This window comes from Manduca sexta, chromosome 7 (assembly GCF_014839805.1).
Source record: "Manduca sexta isolate Smith_Timp_Sample1 chromosome 7, JHU_Msex_v1.0, whole genome shotgun sequence".
Lineage (NCBI taxonomy): Eukaryota > Metazoa > Arthropoda > Insecta > Lepidoptera > Sphingidae > Manduca > Manduca sexta.
In genome coordinates this window covers 8,952,867-8,968,448 of record NC_051121.1, presented here as the reverse complement: position 1 = coordinate 8,968,448, position 15,582 = coordinate 8,952,867, and the positions used below count along the sequence as shown (strand labels likewise).

Here is a 15,582-nt window from a genome sequence, read left to right as displayed (position 1 = left end):
TTTACAAGTAAACAAATGCTAATTTTCAAAACAGAACCTATACAGTTTTACTACATTAAATAGTATGAATATGTAGTAAACCATAATAGTACCCAAATTATAAATTTGCTATAATAAGTCAGTAGAATTCCTCTTATATAGACTCTTTACGGTGGGAGTCAGTTTTGGAGCGGGGTTCAAAATTAAATCTTAAAAACTGAACATCGAGAAACTGGCGGCTCATGCGTAAACCCTCGTGGATTTATAACCAAATCTTGAAAATTAAACTAATTATTATGTTATAACTAATTATTACAATTAAAAATCTTATGAATATTTGGCCGGAAACAACAACGAACAATGTCAAGGCCGATTTTAAAAAACACGATCTATTTCAAAACCGGTATTACAAATCCTATGCTCACTTTACATACGTTATGCAAATGGATATATTCCGAGAAGAGGAAGCTAGATTGGGTTTGCCGCGGCCGGCACATGATACCGAGAAGGCTCTAACGTGAATCATTGTTGAAGCTTGTCTTATAAGTCCAGCGGGGAAATGCCTGAACCGCGAGACCGTAAATTCTTTACTATAATCTTGTGAATCATCTAAATATCAATTTGGAAGTCATAAACATGTGTGAAATATGTTTTTTTCTGCAGAATATCAACAATTTATAAGTTTTGTTTCGTTGTCGTAACATTCGCGTAGATTTAAGAAACTTTACGTAGAATATTACTTGTCAAAGGTTATTGCTCTTGCAAATACATTTTCATAGATACAAACGGCAGGGTTAAAAGATTCGGATGAATATTTGACTCATAGTTTAGTGACAGCACATATAATTCAAAACAAATGGTGACCAAGACAGAGTAAACAACACATAACTCACCCATGAGAATAACAAAGCCTGGAGCCTTAATACCTACTAAATAAAGAATATTAAATTTCCAATATGAATACAGAAGCTGGAACTGATAGTGAAGTACGTCAAATAAACTCAAAACTCCAAAAACCGCGAAAAAAATCCGAAAAATTGTTTAATTTTAATGTCTAACATTCGCGTAAACATAAGAAATCATTATCCAGAAAAAGTACATTTAAAAACTCACCTATCTACATTAAAAATCCTTTCACCCAGACGTTTAGATTTATTCCAATTCTTTCGGAAATTATTTTTGATTTCGGCCAACTGAAGTTTTATATCTGGTGTCTTGCAACAATTCACTGTGTCAGCCATATTTACACATTGGCACAAGCGTTGTGGTCAAACAGGGAAGACGTAATAAACTACTTCCATAATTAATATGATTCACATTTTGAAACAAACAGTAACTTATCATTTGGACTAACCACATAGGCGTTGACGAACTAAATGCAACAAAACAAATCAATAGCACAAATAAATTTAGAATTATAGTTTAAAACAATAGCGCGTAGATAAGAGTGTGATAAGATAGCCGAACTGGTCCAAGGAAATGCAAAATCGCAAACTTAAACGACGATAATTTTGGAACTGATTAATGCGTTATTCCCAAGTTGTGAAAGTAACGATCATGATCTATTTATACAATTGAGCTAAACCCAATTTATATTGCAGTGACATTCATTTATTTGCTCATGTTATTTGGCAATAAATAGTAAAAGGGTTACATACAATCCACAGACAACGCCATCTAGTGACACTGATCATTGTGTCTATTCCTCATTCGTGAATCTTCATTACCTGACATTCTCTGTTTAAACATAACATTTATGTAAGTGAAACGGTTTATTTTATTTTCAAATTATATTAATTGCTGTTTGTAAGTTCATATGAAATAACATCAAAATATTATATTATTGTTAATGAGCAAATGTATTTACAAATAAAAATTATGTATTCTGTTTCATACTAAACAGTCTTCCTAATAAATTATAACATAAGAGTGCTCAGCTTTATAAGTAAAGCCACTTTAAGGCACACCTTTGCCTCCAGTTGTGTTTTTTTTCTAAATCCTCAATTCCCAAAATTAAAGTTGACAAAGAAGTCTTTGTTGGTTACAAACTTTTAATATGATATTTATACATTAATAGCTTTTGGTCACGGCCTCGCCCGCGTGACAGATTTTTTCCGGGATAAAAGTCCCGCTATAAGATTACCTAAGTGTAAAAACTAGCCTATATCCTTCCCAGGGTCTCCATCTATCTCCACACCAAATTGCATTGAAATCGGTTCGACAGTTTTTGACTTTATCGCATTCAGATAGACCGACAGACATGGCGGTGGACTGGTTTATAATATTTCTTTATTAATTCTTCAAAAATAAATACTGATATCTCTTTTATAAAAAGGACTACGCAGTCTTCATGATTACAGAAAGGTCATGTATGTTTTGTTAAGACAACAGATCCCCCTCAATGAACTAGCACAACTTGAACTGGGAAACATGAGAATTCGCTTTTTCAGATCGCGCGACCAAAATTTAATTCAGTTTATTGTCTAGAAGACATATGTGAGCTCAAGGAATGAAAATAAACTTGAAAGACTTCAAAGAAAGTAAATAAGCCGTAGATAATTTACGGAAATAATAGGCATGCTGGTTTAAATGCTTATAAACAATAACATAAACTAATTATCGTAACCCATGCAAGGGAGAACGATAAACATAACTTGAATCATGTCAAGCATGAAGGCAACGTCCGCATCCTTTGCTCTTGAGATTAGTAACCAGAAGATGAAATAAATATATATTTAGAATATGTTTTAAACGGGATATGTTTTACAAGCCATAATACCATAATCATTGACGTATATTCTATAGACACGAACGTCCATATAAACTATTTGTTTAAAATCTGAACTAAAATGGCAACTAAAATGTTACTGTTATAACTTATTTATTCACTTGAACAACAAATAATTTTACTTATTTGACTAATATTCGTTATTCAAATCAAGGTTTACACTTAGACTCGAGTTCTTATATCAAGAGCGCCACTCCGTACACAACCACAAGCTGTCAATATTGACCATATTAAAGTCAGTTTGAATGGATTGCAGTTCAATTCAGTTGAACACAGTGAATTTTCGGAACGTCAAATCTAGTACGTAGTACATATATATATCGATGACTATAAGACAAAGAATCTAAGATAATGATTATACTGGCGCTGATCAACGTAAACATGTCTAGCATGAGAGTTTATACTGCTGTCATTCTACGTGACAAGCTCCTTTATAATACCCTAGATTGACTGGATTTGCTGGTTAGGCAAAAACCGCAGTTTTACTCAGCTATCAAATAAGAGTATGACAGAACAAAAGAAAAATAGAAGAGGTTCGTTGTAGCATTTTAAACATCAATAATCCTAAGGACAGCCTAATAAGACTTAACATCTCATGTCTCACGGCAAGCGCAGTGGAATACCAACCAATACTTTGTAATTCAAGGTGTTGGATAGTGTTTCTACTGTATATGGGCGGACGTGTCGGTTACCATCAGGCCAACGGCAAGCTCGTCTTATAATATAGATTTATTAACTTGTTTCATTTATAGATTGATTTTTGATTGAGTTTGTTTGTTTATTTTCTTTTTGCAATTTTTAATTTGTAATATTGTAAATTAATTTTCGTCTACTCTCTTCTATGTATGTATTACCTATTAGTGGAAACTGTGTTGGATTAAGAACCTTAATTTACATTCATTTATTTTTAGTCATAATTTGTTCTGTTTGTTTCCCAAATAAATAAATAAATAAATAGTATTTGCTAGGGTTTCATAAATTCCATTGACCTCATCCGAATTAGACTTAAAATACTTTCAATAACCTTAAGAAGAACTCTTAGGTGTCCAATGCTTTCATTATTACCGTTATCGGGCGATATTAACAATGATTACACACGTAATTTCCAAAAGGCAGAATGCTCGAATGCGGGTCCGAATCCGCAACCTTCATCTCAGCATGATATCCATACTTCTCGCTATTTTTTACAACACAGCAAAATGATTAATAACTTTTATGTTTTATAGTTGTTTTATATCAACATTTATGTGAATACTTTGAATGGCAAAGGGCATCAAACCTATGTAATAATAATGTTTACTTATCTAAATTATAGCAAATTATAGCTAAGAATTATAACTCGATGTACATACTTGCGGATGAAGAAAAAGTTTTCTATGATATGTAGGGTAATATTATTTGCATAAACTACCATATCACTGCCATTGCTATGTTCAATGAAAAAATGCACTCTAAATCAGACTAGATTAAAAGGAATTAAAACATTAAATCTGGCTTTGATACATTTTACAATTGGCTTCCTAAATATTGAGTAAGAGTCTTTCAAATTTTAGATTAATTCTTAAAACTGAACATAGATTTTGTTCCCGACACTAGCGTAAATGTTAAATAAATGTAGGCCAGAATAATTTCTTGATATATAAATTCAATGCTTTTCAATTTCTAGACGTCCTGGATAAGTATATCAATTAAAATTTCTTTACTCATGTCATCAGTCGTCTCAGAAAGTGTCTGTACAAACACGCATATAAGAAATGTTACTTTTTAACGATTAAAGCACTAGACTATTATTAAATAAATGATGAAAATACTTTTATTTTAAAATCAAACTATTAGCATTTACTTCGAAAATTATATTATTGACAATGAATGCAGTTGTTTTCATTCTGCAATGACATACTATAATAACAACCACAATATTTTTTAATGAATTCATACAAAAAATCCAGAAAGCTCCGTTCTAGTCCGTAAATGCGTAATGATTACATAATGTTACGAGTTTTGACCACTAGGCACTAGTAGTAGTCAATACATAGTATTCTGTATTATGTAGTCTCCACAATGCTACCTACCTTCGAGACGGTCAAAGTAGTAGTAGTAATCAGTAAGTAGTCAGTAGTCAAGACCAAAGGGATCAACAATCGTTTGTTATATTACTTTAATTTGCTAAAATTGGGTCGTATGCAAGTTACCTTTCTACAGTGGTTAATGCAGACGTTGTGTATGAGAATATGTCCGAACGATAGACTTATCGTTAAATATGTGATTCCCATACATTTATTTGGTTTTCTCTTAGCATTAAAGATTGTAGAAAGGCGTCTTGGCCTCTAACGTACCATAGGAAACTATTACGGAATTAGACTAATTCAATGAGTATCAAAATAGCAAGCACGGAAACTTCAACTCTATTGCACCAAAAATACGGAAGCACGCGCGACTGTCCCGTATTCATTGTATTATCGGTAAACTAACAAACTACCTCTATAGTGAGACACAAAAGTAATAAAACACGGTTCTAAATTCAGTCAGAAAATTAATATTTTTGTCTCAAACTAAATTAATTAATTTCATTACAAATCTAAGATTTTCGTTTAGGTCACGCATCTTTATGTTTTGATTTAGATGATTTGATTTAATATAATTAGAAAATAAAATCGAATTCGAAATTCGATATATTGTATTATGAGAATAGGTAGGTATGTCAGAAAAATACGTCCCAAATCATGAAACATAGTATGTGCTCACAATATTTTATGGTTATATAGTTAGTTACATAGATATCATACATATCGGATCTATGTAATCTATACTATTATATAAAGCTGAAGAGTTTGTTTGTTTGTTTGTTTGTTTGTTTGTTTGTTTGAACGCGCTAATCTCAGGAACTACCGGTCCAAATCGAAAAATTCCTTTTGCGTTGGATAGCCCTTTGTTCGTGGAGTGCTATAGGCTATATATCATCACGCTATACTCAATAGGAGCGGAGCAGTAATGGCTCATCTTAGGAAATACCGGTTCAAACTGAAAAATTCTTTTTGCGTTGGATAGCCCTTTGTTCGTGGAGTGCTATAGGCTATATATCATCACGCTATACCCAATAGGAGCGGAGCAGTAATGGCTCATCTCAGGAAATACCGGTCCAAACTGAAAAATTCTTTTTGCGTTGGATAGCTCTTTGTTCGTGGAGTGCTATAGGCTATATATCATCACGCTATACACAATAGGAGCGGAGCAGTAATGGCTAATCTCAGGAACTACCGGTCCAAACTAAAAAAAATCTTTTTGCGTTGGATAGCCTTTTGTTCCTGGAGTGCTATAGGCTATATATCATCACGCTATACCCAATAGGAGCAGAGCAGTAATGGCTAATCTCAGGAACTACCGGTTCGAACTAAAAAATCATTTTGCATTGGATAGCCCTTTGTTCGTGAAGTGCTATAGGCTATATATCATCACGCTATGACCAATAGGAGCAGAGCAGTAATGGCTAATCTCAGAAACTAGGAGTTTGAACTGGGCCCTTATTCTCTATCCCGCACGTTATTTTAACTGTGCGTAACAAGCACGTAACACAACACATCATGTTTAGGACTATAGAAATTTGGCTTACAGAATACCATTTCACGCACATTTCTCAAAGATAACATGACACGGCCGCGTTACGCGTTTACACTATCATACAGAATAAGGGTCCTGAATAATTCTTTTTGTGTTGGGTAGCCCTTTGTTCCTGGAATGCTATAGGCTATATATATCATCACGCTATGCCCAATAGGAGCGGAGCAGTAATCGCTAATCTCAGGAACTACCGGTTCGAACTGAAAAAATATTTTTGTGTTGGATAGCCCTTTGTTCCTGGAGTGCTATAGGTTATATATCGTCACGCTATGACCAATAGGAGCGGAGCAGTAATGAAACATGTTGCAAAAACGGGGACAATTTATTAGTTATGAGAGCTTCCGTTGCGTGCGCTGCGTAAACGGTTAAAGTTATGCAACAATGATGTATGACGGGATTGTTCCTCTTAAAAAGTTCTAAAAAATATATTATAAAACAAAGTTCCCGGCTGCATCTGTCTGCCTGAACGTGTTAAACTCAAAAACTACCCAACGTATTAAGAGGAAATTTGGCATGGAGACAGTCTGGGACCCTGGGAAGAACATAGGCTCCCGGGAAACTACTACTTTTATAACGGTAAACTTTAGCCTGAAAAACTTTATAACGCGGGCGGAGCCGCGGGCAAAAGCTAGTTATATATAAAACCAATTGTATAATGCATATGCATGTATTATAACATGATTAATATACCTAAATTTTTATCCATAACATCACATAGTTATTGCAAAAATATATTATTTCGTACATAACGCATTCTTTCAAATTAAAACCGGAGGGTGAGAAATCTGTTTAAAACAATGAGTAACTGTTTTAACAAAATACTTGTAATGCCGCGCCGGTACTTTTTGCAACACTACTAATGACGCGGAATAAATTCAAACATTTTATGACATCTAATTATTCAAACATGATATAAATTATATGAAGACAAGCTGGCAGCACAGTGAAACAAAAGTATCATACAGGTTAACTTTGGTAATAATGTCTCCGTGTTGCGAAGATATTTTTTTACATATTGGAGGAATTTACCTAACCAATATATCTTGTAAATACAAGATATACTGGTTGTAATACAAGATATACTCCACCTCTTTTCCCTATTCCTTTTCACTGGGATCCGTTTAAAATTTTGATCGATTCAAGATTGTATTATCCACAAACTCATTTTTCGATGAAGTTCCCTTTGTGAGCTAACCATATACACGAAAATAACCTAATGAGTGAATTGGGTTTCTAACAAAATTTACTTTAGACCCACCAATGGCACTACCTGGTTCTTGGAACAAGATAAAAACAACCATAATGAATAAAACTACCTGCCTCATAATCTTCATTCATCCACACAATTATCTAAATCAAAATGTTGTCCAACATCATTAATTATATCTTTCAAACTACCACAATACCATATTTTTACTAAAACTATAGGTAACCGAACACTTAAACATTCAAAAAGTATTTAAAACCAACTGCTTTAGGGCGAGACATTAAAAGAAAATTGCTAGGGAGAATTAATACATAGGATAATATAACATTCCTCGAACTGACACCAAGTAATAAACGAAACAGGTTATAAGACCTGCGAGATTCTGTGAGTCATAATGTGGGATAAGGACTGGTTCCTTGGAATTGTGTTTAAACTAGCCATATATCCTTTAATGAACACAGCAGTATTCCTTATGAGACCTGTAAGATCACTCTTAAAGAACGGAGTTCCATTTTGCATGACCTTTGTCAATAATTCAATATTTCTTAGATTTTTACGTAAAGCATATTTATTTAAGCTCCGATGTCGCAACCGTTTACGAGACCTAAGAAGAGTTAAGAGAATTCAAGTGGAAAATATAAAAAAAATGATATTTACCAACATGAATGTGCTACAGTCACCCTCAAAAACTCCTAATATGGAGTCTGCTGTTAAGACTAGTATTTCTCTTTTTAACCGTAAGCAAATATACAGGTTATTTACATCATTTCTTAATACTTCACAATATCCACAGACCATTAACCTCTCATGCCAATAAAACATTACTTCTAAATGAACGTGAAGCGAAAATTCTTTGGAAGTGCAACACGCCACGCGAAACGCCAGTTTAATAAATATTAACTTTGAATTAATTGTTGACACTGAGCAAATAAGCAACGCGATAGTGATAATATTAGATAGCATATACGCGCTTTATGTAAATATTGGATAACAGTACCATGTGTTAAACGTGGGCGTCGGTAAGTACACAGAAACCTAAAAATTACTGGAAATGTTTCCGTAAACATTTGATAAAAGGTGAATAAGCGAGGACAAAATAGCCATGTGCTAGTAACTGTTAAATGTGGTAAAGTATTTAAATTTCTAGATAGACCCAACTTGTAATTTGTACAATAAATATCTTACTCCATGACTCATTAAAGGCAACAACACTTACATTTGAAATCTAATGAAAAGGCTATTATCGAAAACTGATCAACCATGATACATTATAAACAGTCATTGACCAATTATAAATTGCTGAAGCAAAAATTGGATCATCAATTTGTTATGTGCATACAAAGAAAGAATAACACGAATGTTTAACATTAATATTGTGAAAACATCGTTGGAAACGCATTCAATCAAAATATGTGTCAATAAATATCTACCATCACACACAACCTTGTAATCAATTATAAACAGACAATAAACTACATAATGACAAAAACACGGTACAAACCTAAACCTTCTTTTGATCTTTCTAAACATACTGCCGTTCCGTTCGAAGCATGGTATTCTGAACTTCATCTTCGAACACGATCACACATCACAAAGATCAACAAACATGATCACAAAATACTCCGTTAAATAGAAGCACCTTTAGGCCCTATCGTGTCCACTCTCTCTAGTGAAATATCGTTTTAAATATTTACAAGAAAGCGATGCAAACGTCCAAGCCGACGCAAGTGACTAACAGAACACCGAATGAATCATAGGACCAACAGCAAACCAACAGGTCGAGTCGCTTCACTTGGATTTTTTTGTTGCGGTATTTCTTACGGCTAACTGTTATTTGGGTTTTGAGTCGGCCATCTAATTAGATCGCGAATTTCGCAGGTACGCTTTTGCTAAACATAGAGTCATTATAATATGGATTTTTTTGATAAATATCTACTAAGTATATTGAACAGCTGGTATAGTGGAAGGTATTTGTGATTGCAAATTTGAAACTATTTTGGATCAGTTTCTGTGGCCACATTGGAATAATTTAGTAACCCTTTTGCTATACTTAGGTAATTTGTAATTAATATATTCTCAAATAGTTCACAATTAAAAATAAAATGTTGGTTTAAACATCATTTTAAAATTATTTAAAAATCAAGGTCTAAACTTAATTTTAAATATTCTAAATTGATCTTTCTTTTCAGAGAATATTTTACAAAACATATTCATCATTATTAGCCCGTATCATTCTACTTTCGGACTTTGCCTCTTCCAATTACATATCATTGCCTAGTAATAAGAATTCCTATAACATTGAAAAAAATATTATTATAGAAACCAGAAACATATTATAGAGTTTGTCATGACAGTAAAACACAGACGACTTATCGAACTGTACTCGTAGCATACCGCTGTATTCATAAACAAAGAGCGATAGAACAAAACAATTTATCACTAAACACTCACAACTATGGACAAAAGGCAAAATAAAATAAACGAAAACATTGTTCCGAAGCGAAAACACTAGGCGGTTTCCTTAATGATACCATCCATTTCCTTTTACTCGTGAATATTCATCAAATTAGCATGAACGTTAATGGTAATGTTTTTGTTGCAACGTAAGATATCAAGGTTATTGAAATTAAAAGGTCATTATGAGTTATGTAGTGGGACCAATCGAAAGTATAAATATAAAATTGAGACGAACAATAATTGGAAATAGATTTACAAATAATTAACTTTTGCTTCTAGCTTTAACCGCGTAGAATTCAGTGGGACAATTACAAATGATATTAAAAAATAGCTAACATCCTGTCCGGGTAATCAGGATTCAAGCCAACGTCTTACCAAATTTCAACATCTGTTGAACCCTAAAAGCGTACACATATAGATTCAGGGCTACTTTCGTTTTTACTATTCATAACTTTAGGCCTACCCTCAGGCCCGGCCGCATAATAATTTTGCAAAAAGTAATGTACAAACACAAAAAATCTATGATTATATTAGTACCTGCCGATTGAATTTACATTTCCAATGACCACGTACCTTTATGACGGAGCATAATTCTCGCAAATCCTACAAAAGGCTATCGTACTTAGTTAACTCGGTTCAGTTTTGTCCATTCACCTTCCATTAGTCAGTTCACGTAGGACGTCCCACGCATGATTGCGAACGAGTTTAATTAAGATATTCTCTCATTACGCACTAACTTGACCAAGGTTATGGTAGTCTGGCTTCAATTTCAGTTCCATATTTTTATTGTTACCCGTTGCAGTGTAGAAATTAATGTGGGACTTCATATGGGCTTATTTACATATTTCTTGCTTTTATTTGTTTTTCGACGTAAAGTTTGATACTTTTGCCATATCTACAATGTTACGTGTCGATAAATTCATAATATTAAGCATTTTATTTTTCCTTTTATAGATTGATCACCTTACACCATCTAAATCTAGCATAGTTGCTAATTACTCTTGACATAATAAATACTACTGCGTGCACGTAACAGTCAGACTAATGACAAAATCATTATCTTTACGTAGCGTTTACATAAAAAGCTATTTCAGTCTGTTTTCTTTGACATAAACGTCAGTATTTATGTGCCCTTTTGCATTTGAATGCAGGTATAAACAGCTCTGCTTACATTCAAGCATCGCCCTTGCCTTCACATTGATCTTTCTCGCACGTGACTTGTGAGCGAATGCATCCTTACACATTCATCATGCACTAATGTTTATACAAGCTACGTAATGATGAACGGATAGACAGGTAACGTAAAAACATTATTTTTGGCAATTATTAAAATACATTATATCCTAGCAATAAAGATGAAATTATGTCTCGCAGAGTATACTGATACAACTTTCTTGTCTAGAGTAGTTCTCAACTTTAAGATAAGATAGCAAGATAATATTTGGAATATCACAGGAAGAAACACAGATTACGAAATTTAATGAAAAATGAGTCAGCTATAACGTTTCCTCCACGCTCCGTTACTCAACAAAATTCAATTTCCACTTCCCAGACTGGATTGGATAATGATTCCAGACACATCGCTGCGGAAAGATTCGGGCTCCCTGAAACCGGTACGGGAAGATCGTTGAAACTGTTTCCTACTTTGGGACACGTGTTCTTTACTTTTTCAGCAGTACAGTTTCATTTTTAGTAGATGACAATGTTGAAATTATGTTATTGAATTTATTTGAACACTGTACGAACAACTAATGAATAATTTCGAATTTAATGTTCTTATTCGACTTTGTCTTTCGTGACCTCGAGAAATAGGCCACGAAAAGCTTTTCCATGCCAATTAATCTATCCAGCATTAAGATTTACGACTGCTACTATCAAAATTGAGCTTGATAAATCCATTTATACGTTTAACGCCTAGAAGTTAGTTGATGCGCAGTAACAAGTGGGCAGGGCCAAATTGCTCGGCGCACGCGACGCTCCTCGCGTGACCGACTACAGAGTAAATTGTTTAGATTTGGATACTTTTTCAAAATATGTTTTTGTAAACATACGCGTTATAGTGTGAAGCGCATATGGCAGACATGGTTCGATGTTTGGTTTATGTCACTCACTCATGTTTAGCGGTAACTGATTATTTTTATAAAAAAAAGTCTAACATATTATGTAAAAGAAACATAATAAGTTTATCAAAATTGATTACAATTTACCGTATGTATTATGTAATGGTATCTCTTATAAAAATATTAAAAAAAAATTACAAAATGTTACATTTATTTATGGGTATACATTGATAATCATCATAATTTTAGCGACATTACAATTGACGACTATGCAAATTCATTTTACTCACACTTAATACAATGGCTCAACATTGTCATGCTTAGATTTAACATTAATAGAATCTTTGCAATTATTACAGTTAAAATCAACCACACACAAACGTCTAGGCATATTGTTAAGTCGGTCAAAGCTTATTGCCCAGCTCGCCGTGCATACAAACGCGTTTCGATCGTCGATAATAAAACATGCATTAAAAGAACTACTAACTTTTGCTCGTAGCTCTGCTCTCGCGAAAACCTTTATGCAAAGTATGACTGCGATTTATCCAGTATAAAAAGTAACCTCTACATTAAAAACTTGTCCCCTTATTCACAGACGTTATTTATCTAAGGATGGAGCATTGCTGTGATAACAAGTCTGTCTCTAAGTACTGACGGCATGGCAGCCTTCGCAGTGCGTATCCATAGGGCCGTTGTGATTGGCTCATATTGAGTTACGACTGTAATCTAGTTAACTGTCATATAAACAAAGCTGAACAAACAACAAGCTGTCAGTTAAACAAAGCTGAGAAACACTTGATATCACAGCAATGCTCCGCCCTTAGATATAAAATGTCTATGAATAAGGGATTTTGTCTATGTACAGCTCTAATATCTAAAACTATTCATCGGTTGCACGTTCTAATGAACATTAATTGTAATATTAGTAAGACAGACGGACGATCATACATAAGTTCAACGCACGTACCTACCGATTGGCGTTGGCTTGCGGCCAAACACTTCACTTTAATGGTTTCAGTTTATTCTACTTCCTTAAATAGATAACTGGGAAGCTATAAAAACATTTATTTGGAAACATTTTGCTTCCAAAATATTTATATTGTCACCTGTAGATTTATAATAAGCTAGTATTATCTCTAAGAATATTTTTAATCTTCAATATTGTTAATTATAATTCTTGCCATATTATTATTCTAAGTATCAAAATAAATATATTAATTTTGCAACAAAATATTAAATGAGCAAGTCTCTTGCTTGCCCATACAGCAATAATACCAACCAGAATTTTTACAAAAATCTGTACGACACATAACTTTGTTTGTCAGACTAAGATAGTAGATGTCTCATTTATGGTAAATCTCATTAGACTGGGCACAGTATAATTTGAATAAGAACAAAACGTTGCTTGCACCTAGCCTCCTCACAACAGGTATAAATGAAAAATTGTAACTACAGAATCAGACTTTTGTAAAGTAGAGACCTATGAGCAATGGGGATCTTAGAGGTGGTGGATGAGGCAAACACCCAAACCCTCGCGTTTCGAGAGGCTTTACGCTTACAAGAGACACAAAGAAAAAATATTAGAGGTAATGTTTTTTGGAGGTTGAAGGGGGGCCTTCAGCAACCAGGTAAATAGGCTTCAAAAGACATGCCACCCAGACTCGCATAAATTAAAGCAGCTACTGCTTACCAGCTATTACAGAGTGATGTCCTGATTCCTTTCCAGATATTCTTTCCAAATAGAATCACAAACTTCATATTGACTAATGTAAATCAGTTGGTTTAATGTTATAATAGGTATTAAAAGCCTATTTATCTATGCACAAACTTTATGTAGTCTAATTTCATATTTAATATATTTAAAAATTAAAGTACCTACATACCTAGATATTTTAGGGGCAATATTGTGACATGGTTACGGACAATAACCTTTATTAACAGCATTGTCGTCATCAAAACTTAAGACGGCCCAGACCAAAATTAATTGATAAAACCATGCTCACAAAACAGTGTCAGTCAACTTTACTTATCGAAAATGAATTAATATTTTATATGCCATAGACCTGCGCACAAGCATGTGGATCAGTGTCTGTGATCATAATTGTTCATGAAATCCAAAATCAGAAAAATCGTAGATATATTGCCAAAAAGGACCAGGAAAAGAAACAGTTTGGGCTTGCCAAAATTCTCTACGTACAAGATAAAGCAGTTACTTTGTGTCAATTTTTCTGAGTCAATGGTAGTAGCACAGCTGAACCGGTCCATTAATGTAAATTGTAGACAATTATGAATGAAGTAAAAGGATAAACACTGCAATCTGTTACATAACAATCATAAACATATGCAACTAGAAATAAATAACTTCATATAAAAACATGCAACCCGTGTGAAGTCATAATTGCATGATGGCAACTTAAACAATACTTTTAGAAAGTATGTCAATGGCCTGTGTTGTTGGTAATGGTATGTAAATTTGAATTATTGATTTTTGTCATAAGTATTATTTTATTATAATATCAATCTATATTGGAATACATAGGTATATATACATACAAGGTAGGTAGGTATATATATATACATACAATAGGTAAGTATAGATTCATATAACATATATTATCTCTATAAGGATAACCATCTGTGTTCAAGAGACATGCTATCCTACTCCTCTTGCCTTACGATCAAATGCAGTGGGATCACTTTAAAATACATTATGTAAATTTTATAATGCCTAAAAATATCAATGTACATAGTTTGAAAGGGGTAATAACCCCAAAGAATTGTCATGAAAACTTGCGATAACTATGACTACAGTTAAGGAGAATGTGTCCCGTCAACATCATTAGACTGTACTGGGCATAATATCAGGCCCAGTGCAGTCTAATTAATTTTACTATGCTAAACCTAAAACTCGACATTGTACAAAACATTAAAAATTTAAAATTTAAATATAAATAAAAGCAAGACAATTTGATTCTTTATGAAAATTATAAATTCTAGCTAAATATTATTATTATTCATGAATAAATGAGAGGCTTATCCCCTATGACATCATGGAACGGGACACATATAGGTATAAAGTAGGTGCTCTGGTTACACCCCTGCCTACTTTTTTGGTGATACAGTCATGATGTTTTGTTTGGGCGGAAATATTACTTTATGATCAACATTGGGAAAAACACATAAGAAATAGTGCATCCATTGAAATATTTAAAGAAGACAAAGTTTCCAATTTCGGTAAATGGATTTAATTTGTAACCATATTGAACTTGTTATCTCTACCATACCTTAGCATAGGTTACTACGCTCTTCATCCTTACTTTCTATACATCATCCGTATAGTAATTTGCATTTGTCATTTTTTTGTATAATTCAGATATAATGATGAGTGACAAGGCATGATTACCCGTTGTGTCAACAAAATTATGGCAGCCTGAGTTAAACCAGATATACTCAGAACAAATCAGACCACAGAG

General features: G+C 33.4%; 1 protein-coding gene across 4 annotated transcripts in view; it reads right to left on the bottom strand.

The window, feature by feature from the left end:
- Positions 1–15,582, bottom strand: part of LOC115440138 — a 149,880-nt gene that overhangs the window by 133,023 nt on the left and 1,275 nt on the right. For 2 of the 4 annotated variants that reach the window (XM_037447686.1, XM_037447687.1), the window contains exon 1: positions 1,093–1,371. The exons of 1 other annotated variant lie outside the window; for it this stretch is intronic. In XM_037447686.1, the coding sequence (XP_037303583.1) occupies positions 1,093–1,220 (128 nt within the window). In that variant the 5' untranslated portion in view covers positions 1,221–1,371. Of the gene's footprint in view, positions 1–1,092; positions 1,372–9,093; positions 9,316–15,582 lie in introns of those variants that run through there. One more of the 4 variants, XM_030164442.2, reaches the window with a different exon arrangement.